This window comes from Eptatretus burgeri, chromosome 11 (assembly GCF_056783735.1).
Source record: "Eptatretus burgeri isolate ZD-2024b chromosome 11, Ebu_testis_v1, whole genome shotgun sequence".
NCBI classification, from domain to species: Eukaryota; Metazoa; Chordata; class Myxini; order Myxiniformes; family Myxinidae; genus Eptatretus; species Eptatretus burgeri.
Window position 1 is genome coordinate 13,642,040 of NC_140971.1, and position 17,239 is coordinate 13,659,278.

At 45.3% G+C, this 17,239-nt stretch overlaps 1 protein-coding gene across 3 annotated transcripts in view; it reads left to right on the forward strand.

The window, feature by feature from the left end:
- The first annotated feature begins 568 nt into the window (after positions 1–568).
- LOC147016537 (bromodomain-containing protein 7-like) overlaps positions 569–17,239 on the forward strand; it is a 126,942-nt gene continuing 110,271 nt past the window's right edge. For 2 of the 3 annotated variants that reach the window (XM_085845274.1, XM_085845273.1), the window contains exons 1-3: positions 569–829; positions 4,677–4,921; positions 12,168–12,303. In XM_085845274.1, the coding sequence (XP_085701400.1) occupies positions 781–829; positions 4,677–4,921; positions 12,168–12,303 (430 nt within the window). In that variant the 5' untranslated portion in view covers positions 569–780. The remainder of the gene's footprint in view (positions 830–4,676; positions 4,922–12,167; positions 12,304–17,239) is intronic. The other variant, XM_085845275.1, reaches the window with a different exon arrangement.

Below are 17,239 nucleotides of genomic sequence, written 5' to 3' on the forward strand. Positions count from 1 at the left end.
CTCTGCCTCATCTTCTTCTTCTCTTCTTCTTCTTCTTCTTCTTCTGCCTCATCTTCTTCTTCTCTTCTTCTTCTTCTTCTTCTTCTGCCTCATCTTCTTCTTCTCTTCTTCTTCTTCTTCTTCTTCTTCTATGCGGCTTCTTCTTCTTAGTCTACTTCTTCTTCATCTCTTTTCTCAATACTGTTACTGTCCAGCCGTTCCGTCGCAGCGCTTGCTCGAGTGCTTAAGCCACTTAGCGAACACTTTTCGAGCTGATTGGTAATGGAATATACATCCTGACATGGGCTTGGTTAAAAACACAACATCAACCACACAACCCCTCTTGACAAGACCCCCACCAACAGCACTCCGTACACATGCACACAATCATCCATAAATGCTCAAACTACCTAAAAGTCTTATTGCGGTTATATATATATATATATGTATATATATGTATATGTATAATTTAACTGAACGTAAAGCGTAAAGTTGCTGAGGCCTGTTGGCTACGCGAACTAGTTTTCGGAGAGTGGTGTATATAGAGCCTCGCACATCTGAAGACGCCATTATTATGAAAGATTAAAAAGAAGAAGAAGAGGAGGAGCCTTCGGTGTACTTCCGGTGTCGTGTTCTCTTAATGATCGCGTTCGCGGTTCTCGGTTCACTTTTAACCTCCTCTCTCTCTAATTGGTACTAATGTTGCTAAACGCTGGAAATTACATTTGTATTGACGACTTTCAGTTTTCATTGTGTTTTTATTCAAAGGGGAAATAATACTTTTTGAGACTTGTGGCCAAAATGGGCCGAAGGCACAAAAAACGCAAGACGGAGAAACGGGCGCATGAAGGTTCGTGTTCCGTTCACGTCGGACGAACATCAACGCTGCAACTGTTGGCTTCACCATCTCTCCACAACCCAAAATTTATCACTTTTTTGTTGTTGTTGTTGGTGTGATTGATGACGGTTCCTTGTTTTTACGGATTTTTTTTTTTTTAAGTCGATTCACACCGAGAACGATGTGTAATACAAACACAACGACATCGGGATTGGAACCCCCTGTTCGCCTTGACCTGCACCGTCTTGTCTCGTGTTTCATACATGTTTCTTCCCTCCTCTGTTCTGCCATATTAGTCCCACGTCCTGCCTTTCCTCCATTAATCCATTTACCTCCGTACTCTCTTTTTCCTCCACATTCTTCCCTTTACCACCGCTTCCTCGATCTGCCTCTGCGTCCCTCGATCTACCTCCGCGTCCCTCGATCTGCCTCCGCGTCCCTCGATCTGCCTCCGCGTCCCTCGATCTTCCTCCGCGTCCCTCGATCTTCCTCCGCGTCCCTCGAGCTCCCTCCACGTCTCACAACCTCCCTCCACGTCTCACAACCTCCCTCCGCGTCTCACAACCTCCCTCCGCGTCTCACAACCTCCCTCCGCGTCTCACAACCTCGCTCCGCGTCTCACAACCTCGCTCCGCGTCTCACAACCTCGCTCCGCGTCTCACAACCTCGCTCCGCGTCTCACAACCTCCCTCCGCGTCTCACAACCTCCCTCCGCGTCTCACAACCTCCCTCCACGTCTCACAACCTCGCTCCGCGTCTCACAACCTCCCTCTGCACCCCACAATCACCCTCCACGTCTCACAACCTCCCTCCGCACCCCACAACCTCCCTCCACGTCTCACAACCTCCCTCCACGTCTCACAACCTCCCTCCGCGTCTCACAACCTCCCTCCGCACCCCACAACCTCCCTCCACGTCTCACAACCTCCCTCCACGTCTCACAACCTCCCTCCACGTCTCACAACCTCCCTCCACATCTCACAACCTCCCTCCGCACCCCACAACCTCCCTCCACATCTCACAACCTCCCTCCACGTCTCACAACCTCCCTCCACGTCTCACAACCTCCCTCCGCGTCTCACAACCTCCCTCCACGTCTCACAAACTCCCTCCACGTCTCACAACCTCCCTCGGCATCTCACAACCTCCCTCCACGTCTCACAAACTCCCTCCGCGTCTCACAACCTCCCTCCACGTCTCACAACCTCCCTCGGCATCTCACAACCTCCCTCCACGTCTCACAACCTCCCTCCACGTCCCACAACCTCCCTCCGCACCCCACAACCTCCCTCCGCCCCTCACAACCTCCCTCGGCGTCTCACAACCTCCCTCAATTCCCCACAATCATCCTCCGCGTCCCTCAATCCTCCGCGTCCCTCAATCCTCCGCGTCCCTCAATCCTCCGCGTCCCTCAATCCTCCGCGTCCCTCAATCCTCCGCGTCCCTCAATCCTCCGCGTCCCTCAATCCTCCGCGTCCCTCAATCCTTCGCGTCCCTCCATTTACCTTCGCGTTCCTCCATTTACCTCCGCATCCCTCCTGTGTTTTCTGCATTCAAAGTCGAGGCTCATGGAAGAGTAACAATACAAAGTAGAGCAAAGCAGAAAAGCACACCAATGGAAAAGCTAGAGCACAACAAATAATGGGCTTAAAGAAGGGAAAACCAGGAATTGATAGTACAATGTAACAAATAACGATGAGATAGCTGGGAGGGAGAGGGGACAAAACAATACCCTGGAATGATCGGGGTATGGAGTGTTCATGAGTAGAGAAAATAACATAAGTACGGATGGGGTTGAATAACCATGTTGAAGTCCTGGAGGGAAGGATTAGATTGAATGGACTGAGGAAGTTGGTTTCGCAGGTTAGAGTAAAGAGCGACAACTTACCAGAGGTAAAAGCAGTGAGCCTGTATTTTGGGAGTTCCATTGGTGGGTGGACTGGCACAACACAGACGTTCTGGAGAAACCTGAGGGAGTGAGGGGTGGGAAAAACAAAGGGCAGAGGTCGCAAGACGAGAAAGGCGGTAAAAGATAGAGGAGACCATCTAACTACAACAGGCCCAGAGTTTCAGATTGGTCGCAGGAGATTACAATGATTTTGAAGGCTTTCGACTCCATGGCTTCAAGATGTGAAAGGGGTGAGGTCGGCGCACCAGCCTTATCACAGTATTCGGTGTGCCAGTAGTGAGGGTGTGTCCACGATATCTCGAGCCGAGTTGGGATAAACCTGTGCACGAGGAAACGGTTTTTTTGTGGAAGAATTTCTGAGTGGCATCAATATTTAGGGCGGCAGGGATGGAAGACCAATTTTCCCTTCAATTTAGCCACACACACCTCTCTCCCTGTTCACAGGTAATGAGCAGATGGCCATTCAGACAACTGTCTTACAAAGTAATTGTAATTGAAATTGCAGACATTCACAAGCGAACGCAATATGTCTCCCCTCCACCCCCCTTCATCCACTTTGAACCCGTTAAATCAAATGGAATTCCCTAGATCGGTGCTTGCTTGCTTTAATGTGTTGGGGCTGTGGCAAGATAATTTTGTTCTAGGCCTTTTCCACAATGGTTTCAAAAATAAAAAAAAGGAAGACTTTCACACCCCAAATTTTTTTTGTGATGATTTATAACCTTTGACCCCCGTTATATTGAAAAGAAAACACCAGACAAATGTTTTGAGGTTGCTATCATCTGTAGGGGGTCGTCATACGGAATTATTTTGTGAATTATTATCTGGATTATTTAAAACGCAAACACGCGGCAAACTAAAAACGGTAAATTTGTGACCCATTTTGACCTTTGACCCCGACAAAATCCTGAAAACGACCAAAATCTAAAATGCTTCTCCACATCCCCCGTTTGGGTTGTTTGAAATCATCTTTGTGCCGAATATCATGCCCATCGACTCCAATACAACAGAAAGACAACGTGCGTGTGTTTTAGTGTCTCGCCTTTGACCTCTTGTATAAAATATATAAATGGGGTCTGCGAGTATCGTACCAAGCTGATTTGAAGAGGATTGGAAGGGAATGAATGGGGTTGTGATTGTAATTGTTGGAAAGAAAGAAACAGGAAAATCAATATGTCTCCTTCAAATTCCTACTAATTCACCCCAAACCCACCTCCTTCAAATTCCCTGCTTTCCTTCATGAAAGTCCCTGTAGTGTCCATCTTGTTTACCCCGTGTACTCCGCCCCATCCCTCTCCCTTCCACAGATCTCCTCATGTCTCTGTTTCCCAATGTTTCTTCCTTCCCTCTCCTGCCCCTCGTGTCTTTTGCTCTCCTTGTGCATTTCTGTATGTTAGCTCTCATTCGAGCCTCGACAGTGTATACAAAAAAAAAGGCTTCCCTCCTCCTAGGTAGAAATATTTGTCTCCCCACCCTCTCGTTTGGAGGGCAGACACGTGTATTCGAAAGAGGGAATAACTTGAGATTCTTTTCAGCAGCTCCCAAATTTCTTCTTGCGTATGGCAGCTTGGCTGCTGAGTCGCTATCGTTTTGTTGGGGCGCGACGAAGCCGCTGATGCTGTGCCCCTATTACCAGAACACTGGTTCTCATTTCGCCGACCTCGGAAGGATGGCAAGCTGAGTCAACCCCGCCTGGTGTTAATTCAGCGGCCAACAGGGCTCAAACTCAGAACCCTGAGATCCCAAGCCAGCCACCCAAACCGCTAAGCCAACACCAAGCTAAGCTGCAAAAACTCCTAAAATTACAGTGAACCTCACTCAACACGAAAGCACAGAACCTGGTGAAAAGGATGGCCCATTGTCTGCTTGACTGTCGGAATGTTAACTGGCAAACCGTTATATCGGTTTGTTTTTATTTGCTAAATCTTCTTCTGCTTGCTCTCCGCACAGTGCTGGTGCTGCCTCCAGCTGTGGTGTCAGACAAGCCAGATAAGCCAGCACTTAAACTTGTCTTGAAAGTCGGAAGTGCACTTGCTGAACTGTCAGCGCAAAGCAATGATGGAGGGGTGTACTTCGGAGATTCGTCGGACGCCGAGGTCCGTCACTCCGAGAAGAAGAAGAAAAAGAAAAAGAAATCGGAAAAAAGCAAAGAGAAGGATCGAAATCTCACTGAAGAGGACAAAAAGCGACGGAAGGTAAAGTGCAGATGTCCATTTGGATGTTCAAACATTGCTTGATAGTGTTTGTCGGTTTGTTTGCATTGTTGTTTAATCGAGGCCGAGTCATTTCTACTTTCGTAAAACGTCAAGAAGACTGTTATTTTCAGCTGGAGTGAAATTTGCTCGTGCGTCCAACATGACATGATTGGCCAAATGCCCTCCTCACTTCCTTGTTTAATGCTGCACAGGATCTTGCAACCACTTGTTACACTCATTCTCATGAAAACTGTGGATCCTTTGTATATTAGTTTCCATTCTGAATATGGAATATAAATGTTTAAATGCAAGTTGGTTTTGATTCCTGACAGGGCATCTAATCTCTGAACCTGGAGGTGCGAGACTCTCCCCCGAAGGAGATGGATGCCTGACGTACGGCGTTTGATCGGCCAAAACGTGGTTATTTCATGTTTTAAAAAAAAAATAACAAACTTTTACCTCGATTTGATTAAGAAATGGAATTATTTAATTACCTCCGCCACCGAAGGTGAAGGAGGATATGTTTTCACCCCTTTCTGTCTGTTTGTCTGTGTGCAGGATATTTCAAAAAGTTGTGCACGGATCCGGATTAAATTTTGTGGACAGGTTCAGTGTGTGACGAGGACGAACCGATTAGATTTTTGGTGAAGATCCGGATCCGGATCCGACGACTATAATTTTTTTAAGTGATTCTTCACCATTGCGAGATGGGGCCAAAAACGATATACGGCACGACATCTCAAAAATGTATTGGGTCCGATATGTTCTCGTGGACCAGGCATTATGGGGTGGGGGCATGCGCTCTACCGAGTGCCATTCTCATTGTGACTGTGAACTGCTGTGTGTGAAAATCATGTGGTATTGCAAATTTTGGGGTAATTGACCCATGCGTTTGGCAGTGTCCAAGGAACACACACGCACACGTACACGCACGCACGCACACACGCACACGATGGTTATCCAACAATGTCAACCATGACTGTCAAAATATTTAGGTGAGGTATTGGCCTCTGTGCACATGTTCATGCCAGTGAAGCCCTATCCTTGATCCGCACACTCTTTGGAACACCTGGCAGGTACATGTGTTGGCTGTTTCATTTGTTGCTATTTGCACTTGCTCCTTCCTTTGAACATGCTTCTCCTTCAGTTTATTTATACGATTGGTTTCAGCTGTTCTCACACCACTTTGTACTGCTGCTCTCTGTTTTGCTCTGTCACGGGCGATACCCTCCCAAGAAGGTGGTCGATGTTGGTCACTTTCAGATCTCTATTATAATACCAAGCTTGCACACTAAAAACTCGGCTCGCCGTCACACGATCCCTATGGAATTGCTGTGGCACTTAGCGGACATGCCGACAATGTTTGGGAAGTCTTGGCGTTCCATAGTACCACTTGCATTTTGCACAATGCATATTTTTGTCATTCCCCGTGTACGGTCTGTCGTCTGCTACCAGCTATGTTGTACTGCTATCCCGTGCATGTGCACGGGTATCGCTAGTATTCTTTAATCACATCCTTGAATCTGCGCTTCAGACCACCTTGGTGTTGTTTGCTGTTTTTGATCTGTCCATCCACAACTGCCTGAATGATCCAGACCAAATTTGGTACAGTGCATCAGGACGGTAAAGTCTCATGGGGTTGTTCTCCCCATCCCAATCTGCCCATTTAAAATGGGGTGAAAGGGGGGGGGGTTGCCCCAAACATTGGTATTTCATTCAAATATCTTCTCAGAAACCGACGACTGGATCCAGACCAAATTGGCCGTGCAACATCGTGACCATGCCCTAACCTTAATTTGTGCTCCCCATCCAGATCCGCCCCCGACAAGAGGCTGAAAAGGGGGTTGGGTTGCCTCAAATTCAGGTAATGTATTTAAAAATCTTCTCAGAAACCGATGACCAGATGCAGACCAAGCCCTTCATGGAACATAAGGACCATGCTGTTAACTTAAGTTGTGCTCCTTATGAGCATACCACTTCAGGAAGGGCCCTTCCCCCTAATCCCTCATTTTCACCCTTCCTGTAGGGGAAATAACTATCAGTCCCCCAGGGGGCTATTTTTAGTTCACTTGGAACGTAGTTGCGGAGCTTACGGGATGGCGCTTCGTCAGTCCGTCTGTCCGTAAACCCTTACAACTTCTTCTCCGAAACTGCTGATGGGAGTGTTTTTAACCCTGGCAATTCCACCTTTAACTAATGGATGGACATGCTTGGTCTTAAATGAGAGATCTGAGGCATCTGAGCATTCAATATTGTTGCGGACTCTGAGTTCGAGGCTCGCCACGAGGGTTAGCGCTTGGGTCTCTCTCGAACGACCAGTCCTGAGGCCACCGGGCACAGACAACTCTGCACATCAGCAGGTTGCTAGGCAACCACAAACGTCGATTGGCACGGCCAATCTGGGTAGGGTTACACGACTTCGCTTGATACCTTACCCGTGGACAGCCGGGTCAATTAGGGTCACGTGCCCTCGATGCGTACTTGCGTTAAACTTACCGTATCAGGTGCAGCCGAGCGGAGCTGCGAAGTACGCACTGGCTAATAAAACAGATTGTTGGGGTGGAACTTCCCGGCTAAGCTAATGTGCAGACCATGCTGGATCAATGAAGGAAAAGACGAAACGGGCTGGGTTAATTTATAAAAAAAAAACTGGGGGTGTTTATGGTGCTTGAGTGGCAGGCGCAAAATGTGTTGTTGTGGGGATTTTTAGAAGGCGTTGTAAGAATTATGGTGAGGGTTGTGGCATTGTGGTGAGGGTCTGAGAAGAGGCGTCGGTTGGTTTATGGCGTGCCGTTTGAATATGGAAATGGCACGCGTATTCAAATTAGCTGGGTGCAGTTCGTTCCTCCTGCTGGCGAGTAACGTTACTGATCTTACGTGCATGCATGGCGGGGTTGTGTGTGAAAGTGATTGAAAAAGATGAAAGAATAAGGGGTTGAAGACCTAACTAAAAGCCCTACACAACACATCTTGTCTCGCTTACCCACTGGAATGTGGAAAGGGCGAACAAAATGAATACTAATGAAATAACTGTCTCGGGATCGCTATATGTTGGGTGCCATTGCCTCAGGGGGTGTGCCGGCTTTGCAGAGCCATAACAATATTATATTTCAGGGGTACCCATAATCCCATCCTGGACAGGCCATTACATTTCATCGACATTCACGAGCAGTGGCTTGCCTGGACGGCTTTCTGGCCCATGCTCCTCTCGAGTCTGTCATCATTCAAGGTAGCATTGTGGGACTAATTGTGTTCTTGTCCATGAAAGACCTCTCCATCGCTCAAAAATTCCATTGTATCATTTTGCAGACAACTTTACATTGTGCAGAACCCTTCCTCACCCTTCTGCTGCACCCCTCGTCGATTCTGGAGAAAATGCACAACTAGGTATATACACTGTCCGGTGAAAATTATACATCTTGTCACGTATACAGAGAAAATGCACAACTTCTCACGGTACCTTTCCTCATCTCATCAATTTTAATGGAGACCATGTCTTCATAGTCACTGGAATGATGTTGTTGTTGTACTTGAAACACCAGTATGTTGGACTTTCTTGATGTGGAGTTCTTATAACTGTGCAGTTTGGTCCCGCATACTCATGTCACGAAAAATATTTCCTGCAATGTCTAATCTGTTTGTGATTTCCTGCAGGCAATAATCTCACGTGTCCCATCGTCAAAATCTGCTTGTAGGCTTTGAAGCTTCTTTTAATTGTATTCCTATTTTTCTTTCTTTAGTGTTGTTGTTTCTTCCTTCGGTTGTCATTTTTACCTCTGCCACCGACCGAAGGTGCACAGAGGTTGTTTTCACCCGTCTGTTTGTCTGTTTGTCCGTCCGTCTGTCTGTTTGTCTTTGAGCAGGATATCTCAAAAAGTTATGGACGTATTTGGATGAAACTTGGTGGACAGTTTGGGTGTGTGACGAGGACGAATTGATTCAATTTCGATGAAGATTTGGATTCGGATACAAGAATTTTTTAATTTTCATGTGCTTCTTCACCATTCAGAAATGAGGCCAAAATCGATGCGCTGCATGATACTAGTACGTTCCCGTACGTGCGTGGCTATACATGCAAAAAAAAACCAAACTCAAACCGCGAGCCAGAAACAACCACACAGGCCGTTCATTCGCTCTCGCGTGCCCGTACGTGCATTGCCGTATGTGCAACCCCCCCCCCCCAAAAAAAAACTTTCAAAAACAACCACACAGGCCGTTCATTCGCTCTCGCATGCCCGTACATGCATTGCCGTATGTGCAACCCCCCCCCCCCCAAAAAAAAAAAAAACTTTCAAAAACAACCACACAGGCCGTTCCTTTGCTCTCGTAAACGACGACTGGATTGGGGTATTGTGTTTATCTATAAATGCGCATAAGAAATCGAGAAATTATTAGAATACATTGTCATCACTATCCGGAAGTGGTGCGTGCCCGTACGGAATGTTCACATGCATTCCACGAATTATCGCTTGTATTGAAGTAACAACTGCTGTGATACTTCCACACACAGAGTGAATTAAAATCCAAATTAATATCAAGTTTACCTCCCTGTCTTTGCTTGCCATGACATTCGCTGCCATTGACCATTGCCACTCCTACGCCACGGTAACTAAGGCACCGATCCCCATCGGAACCGGCACGACATGTGACGTCATCGTCGGCCGGCCGCGCACCGGCCTACACAGCCACGCCTACGCAGCAACGTATCCTTTCATTGGTTGGTAAATAAATGGCCATAACTTGGGAAGCACTTGGCCGATTAATATCAAACCTTGAAAAGGCACATCCTCAGGTCCCCAGCAATATAGCTGGCAAGTTTCAATTAGATCGGACCAGTGGTTGTCGAGAAACAGTGGTTGCAGACACACACACACACACACACACACACACACACACACACACACACACACACACACACACACACACACACACACACACACACACACACACACACACACACACACACACACACACACACACACACACACACCTGGAATTATAGATAGATTACAAAAAGTTGGCGACGAGTTCTGACAAAACTATGTGGATGAGTTGGTTAGGTGACGAGAACAAGCCGATTTGATTTCGGTTGAGGTCCGGATCTAGGTCCGGCCTACCAGTGGGATACAAAATGTAAACTATTCAGCCTTGCGGCGGTTTGTGCTCCACCGAGTATCGTTCCAGTTGGAACCTCTTTTTGGAGGTCATACCTTTCTCTTTCTTAGAAATCAGCTCCATTTGTAATTCTCTTCTTCCTTCTTGAAATCTGTGTTTATTGCTTTTAATTAATTGTTAATTTTTGCTTGATCCTTCAACGTCCTCCTTGCGTTTTATAGTTTTCGGTTGAATACCTGTTTATTCCTTCCCAGTCGCTTGTCTCCATTGGTATTGAAATGGCCATCCTGCTCTGGACGTATCCGCGTCCATTTTCTCGATTCCTTTTTTTTTTTTTTTTTTTTTTTTTTTTTTTTAAACAAAACTGCTCATTATGAAGAATTTACTTTTCGTAGCCATTTTTCCACGAATGTTCCTTTTTCGTTACTTTTGCCGATGTGCAATTTCTGACATTCTCTTTATTGCTTTGATTTTTTTATTTTTATTTTTTACCCAGTTTTGAATTGACCCAAAAAGTTACCAATATTGAGCATTTAATTTGTGAGATTCATATTTATAATTTCTTCCACTTGGTCAGAGATATCATCCACTTTTTCATGACTTGATGGCATAGACGTGAATGATATTTCAAAGAGGTGAGCGCACTTGAATCTCGTCTTCGCTTCAAACCATCGCCCGAGTGTTTTGCGTGCAGGGTGACGCATCAATGTGTGTGTGTGTGTGTGTGTGTGTGTGTGTGTGTGTGTGTGTGTGTGTGTGTGTGTGTGTGTGTGTGTGTGTGTGTGTGTGTGTGTCTTTGCGAATCGTCTTTGCATGTACGTTAAGCTGGGTGTTCCACACATTACCATTCGTTGGTGGACATGAAAGACCCCACGGTGTCCTTTGAGTCGGCGAGCTATTATATCGCCAGCATCCTGGCTATATTACATACACATCGTGCACCTTCAGTTGAGTATTCCACACCAGTGCATGTTCCCCTTCCCGTCCGGAATTGTAACCCAGCCAAGTAACCTCTGAGCCATAACCGACACTCTGCATGGATTACGTTGCAAAACTTAACCTGACCTCCCACGATGCACGTATGAAATGATTGGTCTCTTTGTGCGTGTTGTATAAGCCCGGTGTTGGCTTAGTCTTAGTGGTTAGGGTGGCGGCTTGGAATCCTAGGGTCCTGAGTTCAAGCCCCGTTGGGCCGCCGAATTAATACACCAGGGGGTTGACTCAGCCTGTCATCCTTCCGAGGTCGGCAAAATGAGTACCAGTGTACTGGTAAGGGGGACACTGCATCAGCGGCATAGCCGCGTCCCAACCAATGATAAAACCAACAGCCACAGAGAGACATATTTTTAATAGAGACAGAGATAGAGGTGTGTAAGTTCACTGACACAGAAATGTAGTTTTGTTGTGTTATAATTGTGCTGAGTAAAGTTTGTAAAGCCATCACACAGGGAAATATTAATTGGTAAAAAAAAAAAACAGCTGCAGGTCAAATTCGATGCTAAAAGTGAAAGCCATGAATTAAATGAATGGAAAACATGAAAATTTTACTTTTTAAATTTGGTTCAGTGAAATCATATGTGTGGTCACTGTTACGGTTCGAGACAGTTTGTTTTAAACCTGTACGTGTTCTTCGATTTTGAAATTTAAGTCACTTTCATGACTTGAGATTGTAAAAGTGAAATCTGCTTTTGTCACAACAAATTTCATTCTTTAATTTACACATAACTAACAATAATGATAGCCTTGCAAAATAATATGTTGTGACTTCCTCTCCGCTTTTGGGTGTGGGTTTCGCTTCTCCAGTTTTGGCTGACATGCTTTGTACTCATTTTGGTTTGTACGTAATACCTCTGATAAATGTGATGGAGAAAGAATCAAACGAGTGGTTTTTCAAACATTGGGTCGGGAAATAAATTGATATGTACGGCTGTCTATGCATATGTCATGTCTGTGGGTGTGTGTGGATATGTGCGGCACGTGTGTGGTGGTCTGGGTCCTCCATGTTTAAGGAATATGGAGAAAATCCTGCCTAATAGACATAACGTACGAATGATTACAAATATGAAATTTCTGACGATGAGAAATTCTTTTTTAGTTTTGCATGCTCCGTTCTTCTCTTCTGTGCTAACAGGAAGAAAAACGGAGGAAGCGGGAACTGGAGCAGGGAGATGAGCAACAGGAAGGTTTGCGAAGCAGTTCTGCAAAACGTTGTGCTTTGGAGGATCCAGTCAACCCATCTGTCCCATTGCCTTGTGCTAAAACAGCAGGTTTGTTACATTGGCTCTGGGTAGCATGTTTGTGTGTGTGTGTGTGTGTGTGTGTGTGTGTGTGTGTGTGTGTGTGTGTGTGTGTGTGTGTGTGTGTGTGTGTGTGCGTGCGCACTCGTATGTGAACATGTGACATTAAATTGCGGTTGGGACATCACATCGTTCAGCAACACAGAACAGACAACCAATCAAGCGAACAAAGTCCGAGTATACTCCACTCCCCAATTTTTTAACAAACAGGAAAGAGAGTCCTCCTCGGGCGACGTTTCGCTTGCGGTCTGCAAGCCTTCTCAAGCCAAGATGCACAGCTAATCACACGGGGCCATTTACATATAGCGAACCACTTCCGGTCATGTGTGTGAGCATGCGCACATCTTTTGGTTATCAGAATGTGGAAATGTCACTCATCAATGGATTCCCATCGATTACTGGAAGTTAAAAAAAATTATATTTCAAAATCTGGTATTGTAATTATGCGTATGCACAGCGGACTATACATGCCTCAGTACCTCCGGGTCGTCAAACGAACATCTTTTAGTTCTGCATGTGTATTGGGACGGGGGTGCGGATTGATGCACTTTCTGCATACATGTAATATATATATATATATATATATATATATATATATGTATCTTTATGTGCTTGTATCTATATATATATATATATATATATATATATATATATATATATATATATATATATATATATATATATATATATATATATATATATTGTTGTAGATTTCCCGCCCGTCGGCGTTCGAACGACCGCGTCTAACCAATAGCGGTCGCATCGCCAACCGAACGGACAATCCAGTCGAGACTTTCTGGAACAACGCCAGAAACCAGTCACGGGTGGGTTTTTAATCCCACCACGGCCCAGTCCGTATTCTACCCGCGCGAAATAGGGTCAATCGTTGAATATCGATACACCTAAGTACCCGTGCGGGTAACCTACCGAGGGTCCGTACCTCAGCGAAGGCCTGCTTGGACACGAACCGCTTAAGCGGTCCGTTCCGTTCTGGGATAAGCGAGCGGGTATTACAGCAATGCCAACCCTCCCGATTTCATCGGGAGGCTTCCGAAAATTCACCCAAACTCCCGCCCTTACGATCACTATCCTTATCCTCCCGAAATTTTGATATTTTTGCACTGTTCACTAATCAGAATGTACTAGTATGAGAATTGAATGAAAAGCATCGTCTGCTACGTATAGCATGTGGTAACTCCATAACGTTCGCTGCTACCAAATTGTACGTAAAAAATTGCAAATTCAAATGAGGAGCAGCGAAACATTGGGTCTGGATCTCGCTTATGCGATCATGCACTGAGATTTAGTGCATGCGGTATGTGTGCAATACAGTGCATGCGGTATGTATGCACAGTGTATATGCATGCGACGCTCACTGCATGCAGCTGGGCTCGTACCAGCCCGGCGGTCGCGACCACCGTGCGGTGTTTAATTTAACAGCCGCGAGAGTTCTACGAGTCGCGCTGCAGCTGTGGAACATCGACTTCGAAGTTACCGATGCTTCAAGCCCTCGATGTTGATTACGAAATGGCAGAAAGAAGCTTACGAAGACCAAGAAATGGTCTCAGAAGTACAAGACCGAATACAGTCTCCAATACCCGTGTATTCGAAAGTCTGAAAGAGGAATTCATCATGCGTATTGTACAGTATGCAGCGTTGATATTTCAGTTGAGCACGGAGGTCGCGATGATATTCGGAAGCACGTTGGAAGCAAACGGCACACAGACATTGCAAAGGAGAGATCTTCGAGCACGAGTACCGGTACACTTCTGAATTATTTCACCAAACAAGGGACAAGCGAGGAAGAGGATGTTACCCGAGCGGAACTTCTCTTTAGTGGATTTATTGTGGAACATAACTTGCCCATATCAGTCTCAGATCATGCTGGACCTCTATTTCAAAAGATGTTTCCAGATTCAAAAGTTGCTTCAAAGTATGGATGTGCAAGAACAAAAACTTGCAAGATGTGCAAGAACAAAAAAAAAAAAAAAACAAGAACAAAAAGCAAGAAAAAAAAAGAAAAAAAAAAAGAACAAGAACAAAGAAGAAAAAAAGAACACTGGTCAACAATTTTTTACTTTCTGAATGTTGTCTAGATTTCTACAAGTGAATTAGGGTATTCTGGCACTGCTGAATCAGGAAATGGCATCCGTTTCTCTCCATCAGGTCAGGTTTTTGTGCTAAGTTGATTTGAAAAAATCAGATCTTGTGACAAAATCAATTACATTTTTGTGGCATTATCAGCTGATTTTTGTCAACACATATCATCCTAAACATGTTTTTAAGAAAAAAAATGTTTTGCCAACAACATTTATTGATTACATGATAGAAACATCGATTACTGTCATCTGAATGGTGGGCATTGATAAAGGTAAGTACAAGTAAATTGCATGTTGCGTCGCCACTGTTCAAACTTCAGGGCTTGAACTTCCGTTTCTTCGAACTCCTGGAATGTTCAGCGGCAGGGAGGTCTCTCTTCAGATTCCAACAGTAGTCAGCCATCATGACTGCGTCCCAGCGACCCTGATACCTGGTCTCCATCTCCTTCATGTCCTGATGGAATCTCTCCCCCTGCTCGTCACTCATTGAACCCAGGTTCTCAGGAAACCGGTTCATATGTGAAAATAGGTAGTGCATCTTGATGCTCATGTTGCAGCCCAGGTTTCTGAAAGCAGTCAGCATGTTGTTGACAAGTTCTGCGTAGTTTCTGGCCTTATTGTTGCCAAGAAAGTTCTTCACTACCAAAACAAATGTCTTCCACACTTCCAGTTCCACTTCGTTCATTGAGTTTTTGAACTCTGGATCTCTGATGAGCTGACGGATCTGAGAACCAAATCAAAGATGCCAACTTTCAACTTCTCCATGGTCAATCCTGGAAAAGCCTGGCACAAGTAAGTGAAGCAGTCACCATCTTTGTCCAGAGCCTTGGTGAACTGCTTGATTAAGCCGAGCTTGATGTGCAGCGGTGGAAGAGTATTCTGTCTCTGTCCACCAGAGGGTCGTTGATGACGTTCCTTTCTTTGCATGGCACCAATTCCCTCCCGCACAGGCCAGTCCTTCTTCGTGTAATGCTGAGCACGGTCCCTACTATCCCACATGCACAGAAAACATGGGTACTTGGTGAAGCCAGACTGTTGTCCCAACAAAGTTCACCATCTTCAGGTCAACACAAATAAACCACTTATGCTGATCATAACCAATTTTCTCCAGCACGTACTTCACCGCTTCATACTTCTCCTTCAGTGTAGTCGAGTGAGCGATGGGTACAGAGGCAAACTGGTTGCCGTTGTGTAGCAGAACACATTTCAGTAATCGCTTGCTGCTGTCAATGAACAGTCTCCAATCTTTGGGTTCGTACTGTGGCACTCCAAGCTTGAGCAGAAGCGCATGTCATAAATTGGCGCATGTAGGTATTGTACATTCTTCAGAGTTCGTTATTTCAAGAAATACAACTTTTTTGTATCACATTATTACAAAATCTGCCCCATTAACTTTAGTTTTGATCCACGAACTTTATGCTTTGCCTCACCAATTTTTGGAAGATTTTGAGGTTTTATGACTTCAAACTGATCCCTTTTCGACATAATCACCCAGAACTATCGTACCTGAATACTTCTTGTCATTAAAATAATTATTTCCAATTAAAACAATTATTTGACATGATATTTACCCCCACCAACTTCTTCTAAAATGCTCCACACATGCGTACATGTGAACAAAAATGTAAAAACGACATGTGGCCATATCTCAAAAACTTGACCTGATTGAACAAAACTAATGTGAGTTTTGGATTCAGCGCATCAGATTCGTCCTAAATCAGCTTAAAAATGCAGACAACAAATTTGTTGTTGACCAGTGTAATTGGTGAGTTGTCAAATGTTACTGCTTCATCTATTGCCGATATTGCTAGACGAGCTCCATTTAGCCTAGCTACAGACGGTAGCAATGACAGTGGTGAGGCCCAGCTATATCCTGTCCTGATTTCGTACTATGACAACAGTGCTGGGATTGTGAAGCAAGGTTTGCTAAGTTTGCCTGCGTGCAAACAAGATTCCACTGGAGAAAACATTTTCAAACTGCTTGATCATGAGTTCAGTGACAGGAAAATTCCGTGGGGAAATTGTGTTTCCTTTTGTGCTGATAATGCCTCTGTCATGGTGGGCAAGCACAAAGGAGTCGCTGCTTATATCCACAAACAAAATCCAGAGTGCTACATCATGGGATGCCCTTGCCATATGATGCACAATACGGCCAAGAAGGCGGCTCAGGCCTTACCCATTGAATTAGATGACTTTCTCATCGATATTTACTACTACTTGGACAAAAGTAGTAAACGCGTCAAAGGAGTGAAAGCACTGCAAGAACTCTGTGATGCCCCGACACACAAGATTCTGAAGCATTTCGCAACAAGGTGGCTGTCCCTTGGTCAGTGCCTAGACAGGCTGATTGAACAGTGGGAGCCACTTCGCCTCTTCTTCAAAGAAGAAGTACGAAGAAAAATGCAACCAACTGTAGCCAAGACTCTAACAACGAGCAAGAAGGACGGTACTGTATCTACTGCCAGTACTGGCACTGCAGGATCAAGCACTAGTGGAGCAGCATTCACCACTACCACTGCAGTATCTGCTGCGAAGAAGACAGCAGGGACAGCACCAAAACCAATGCTGAGAGCAGGTAGCATCACCGGCCCTTCATCACGTTCATCTACAAAGCAGATCCCTTCAGAGTCGAGAAAGACTGTGATAGTCCCATCTACAGGCAAAGAAGGACCCAAGTTAAGTTCTGCTTTTGCCAAATCACTTGATAGAAGCTCAGCAAAACCTTCGAATCAGAGGTCTTCTTCCTTGGCTGCACCTACCTCAAGCTCTCTCCTCAAACGTAAAATTGGATCTGGTACTACGAGTCT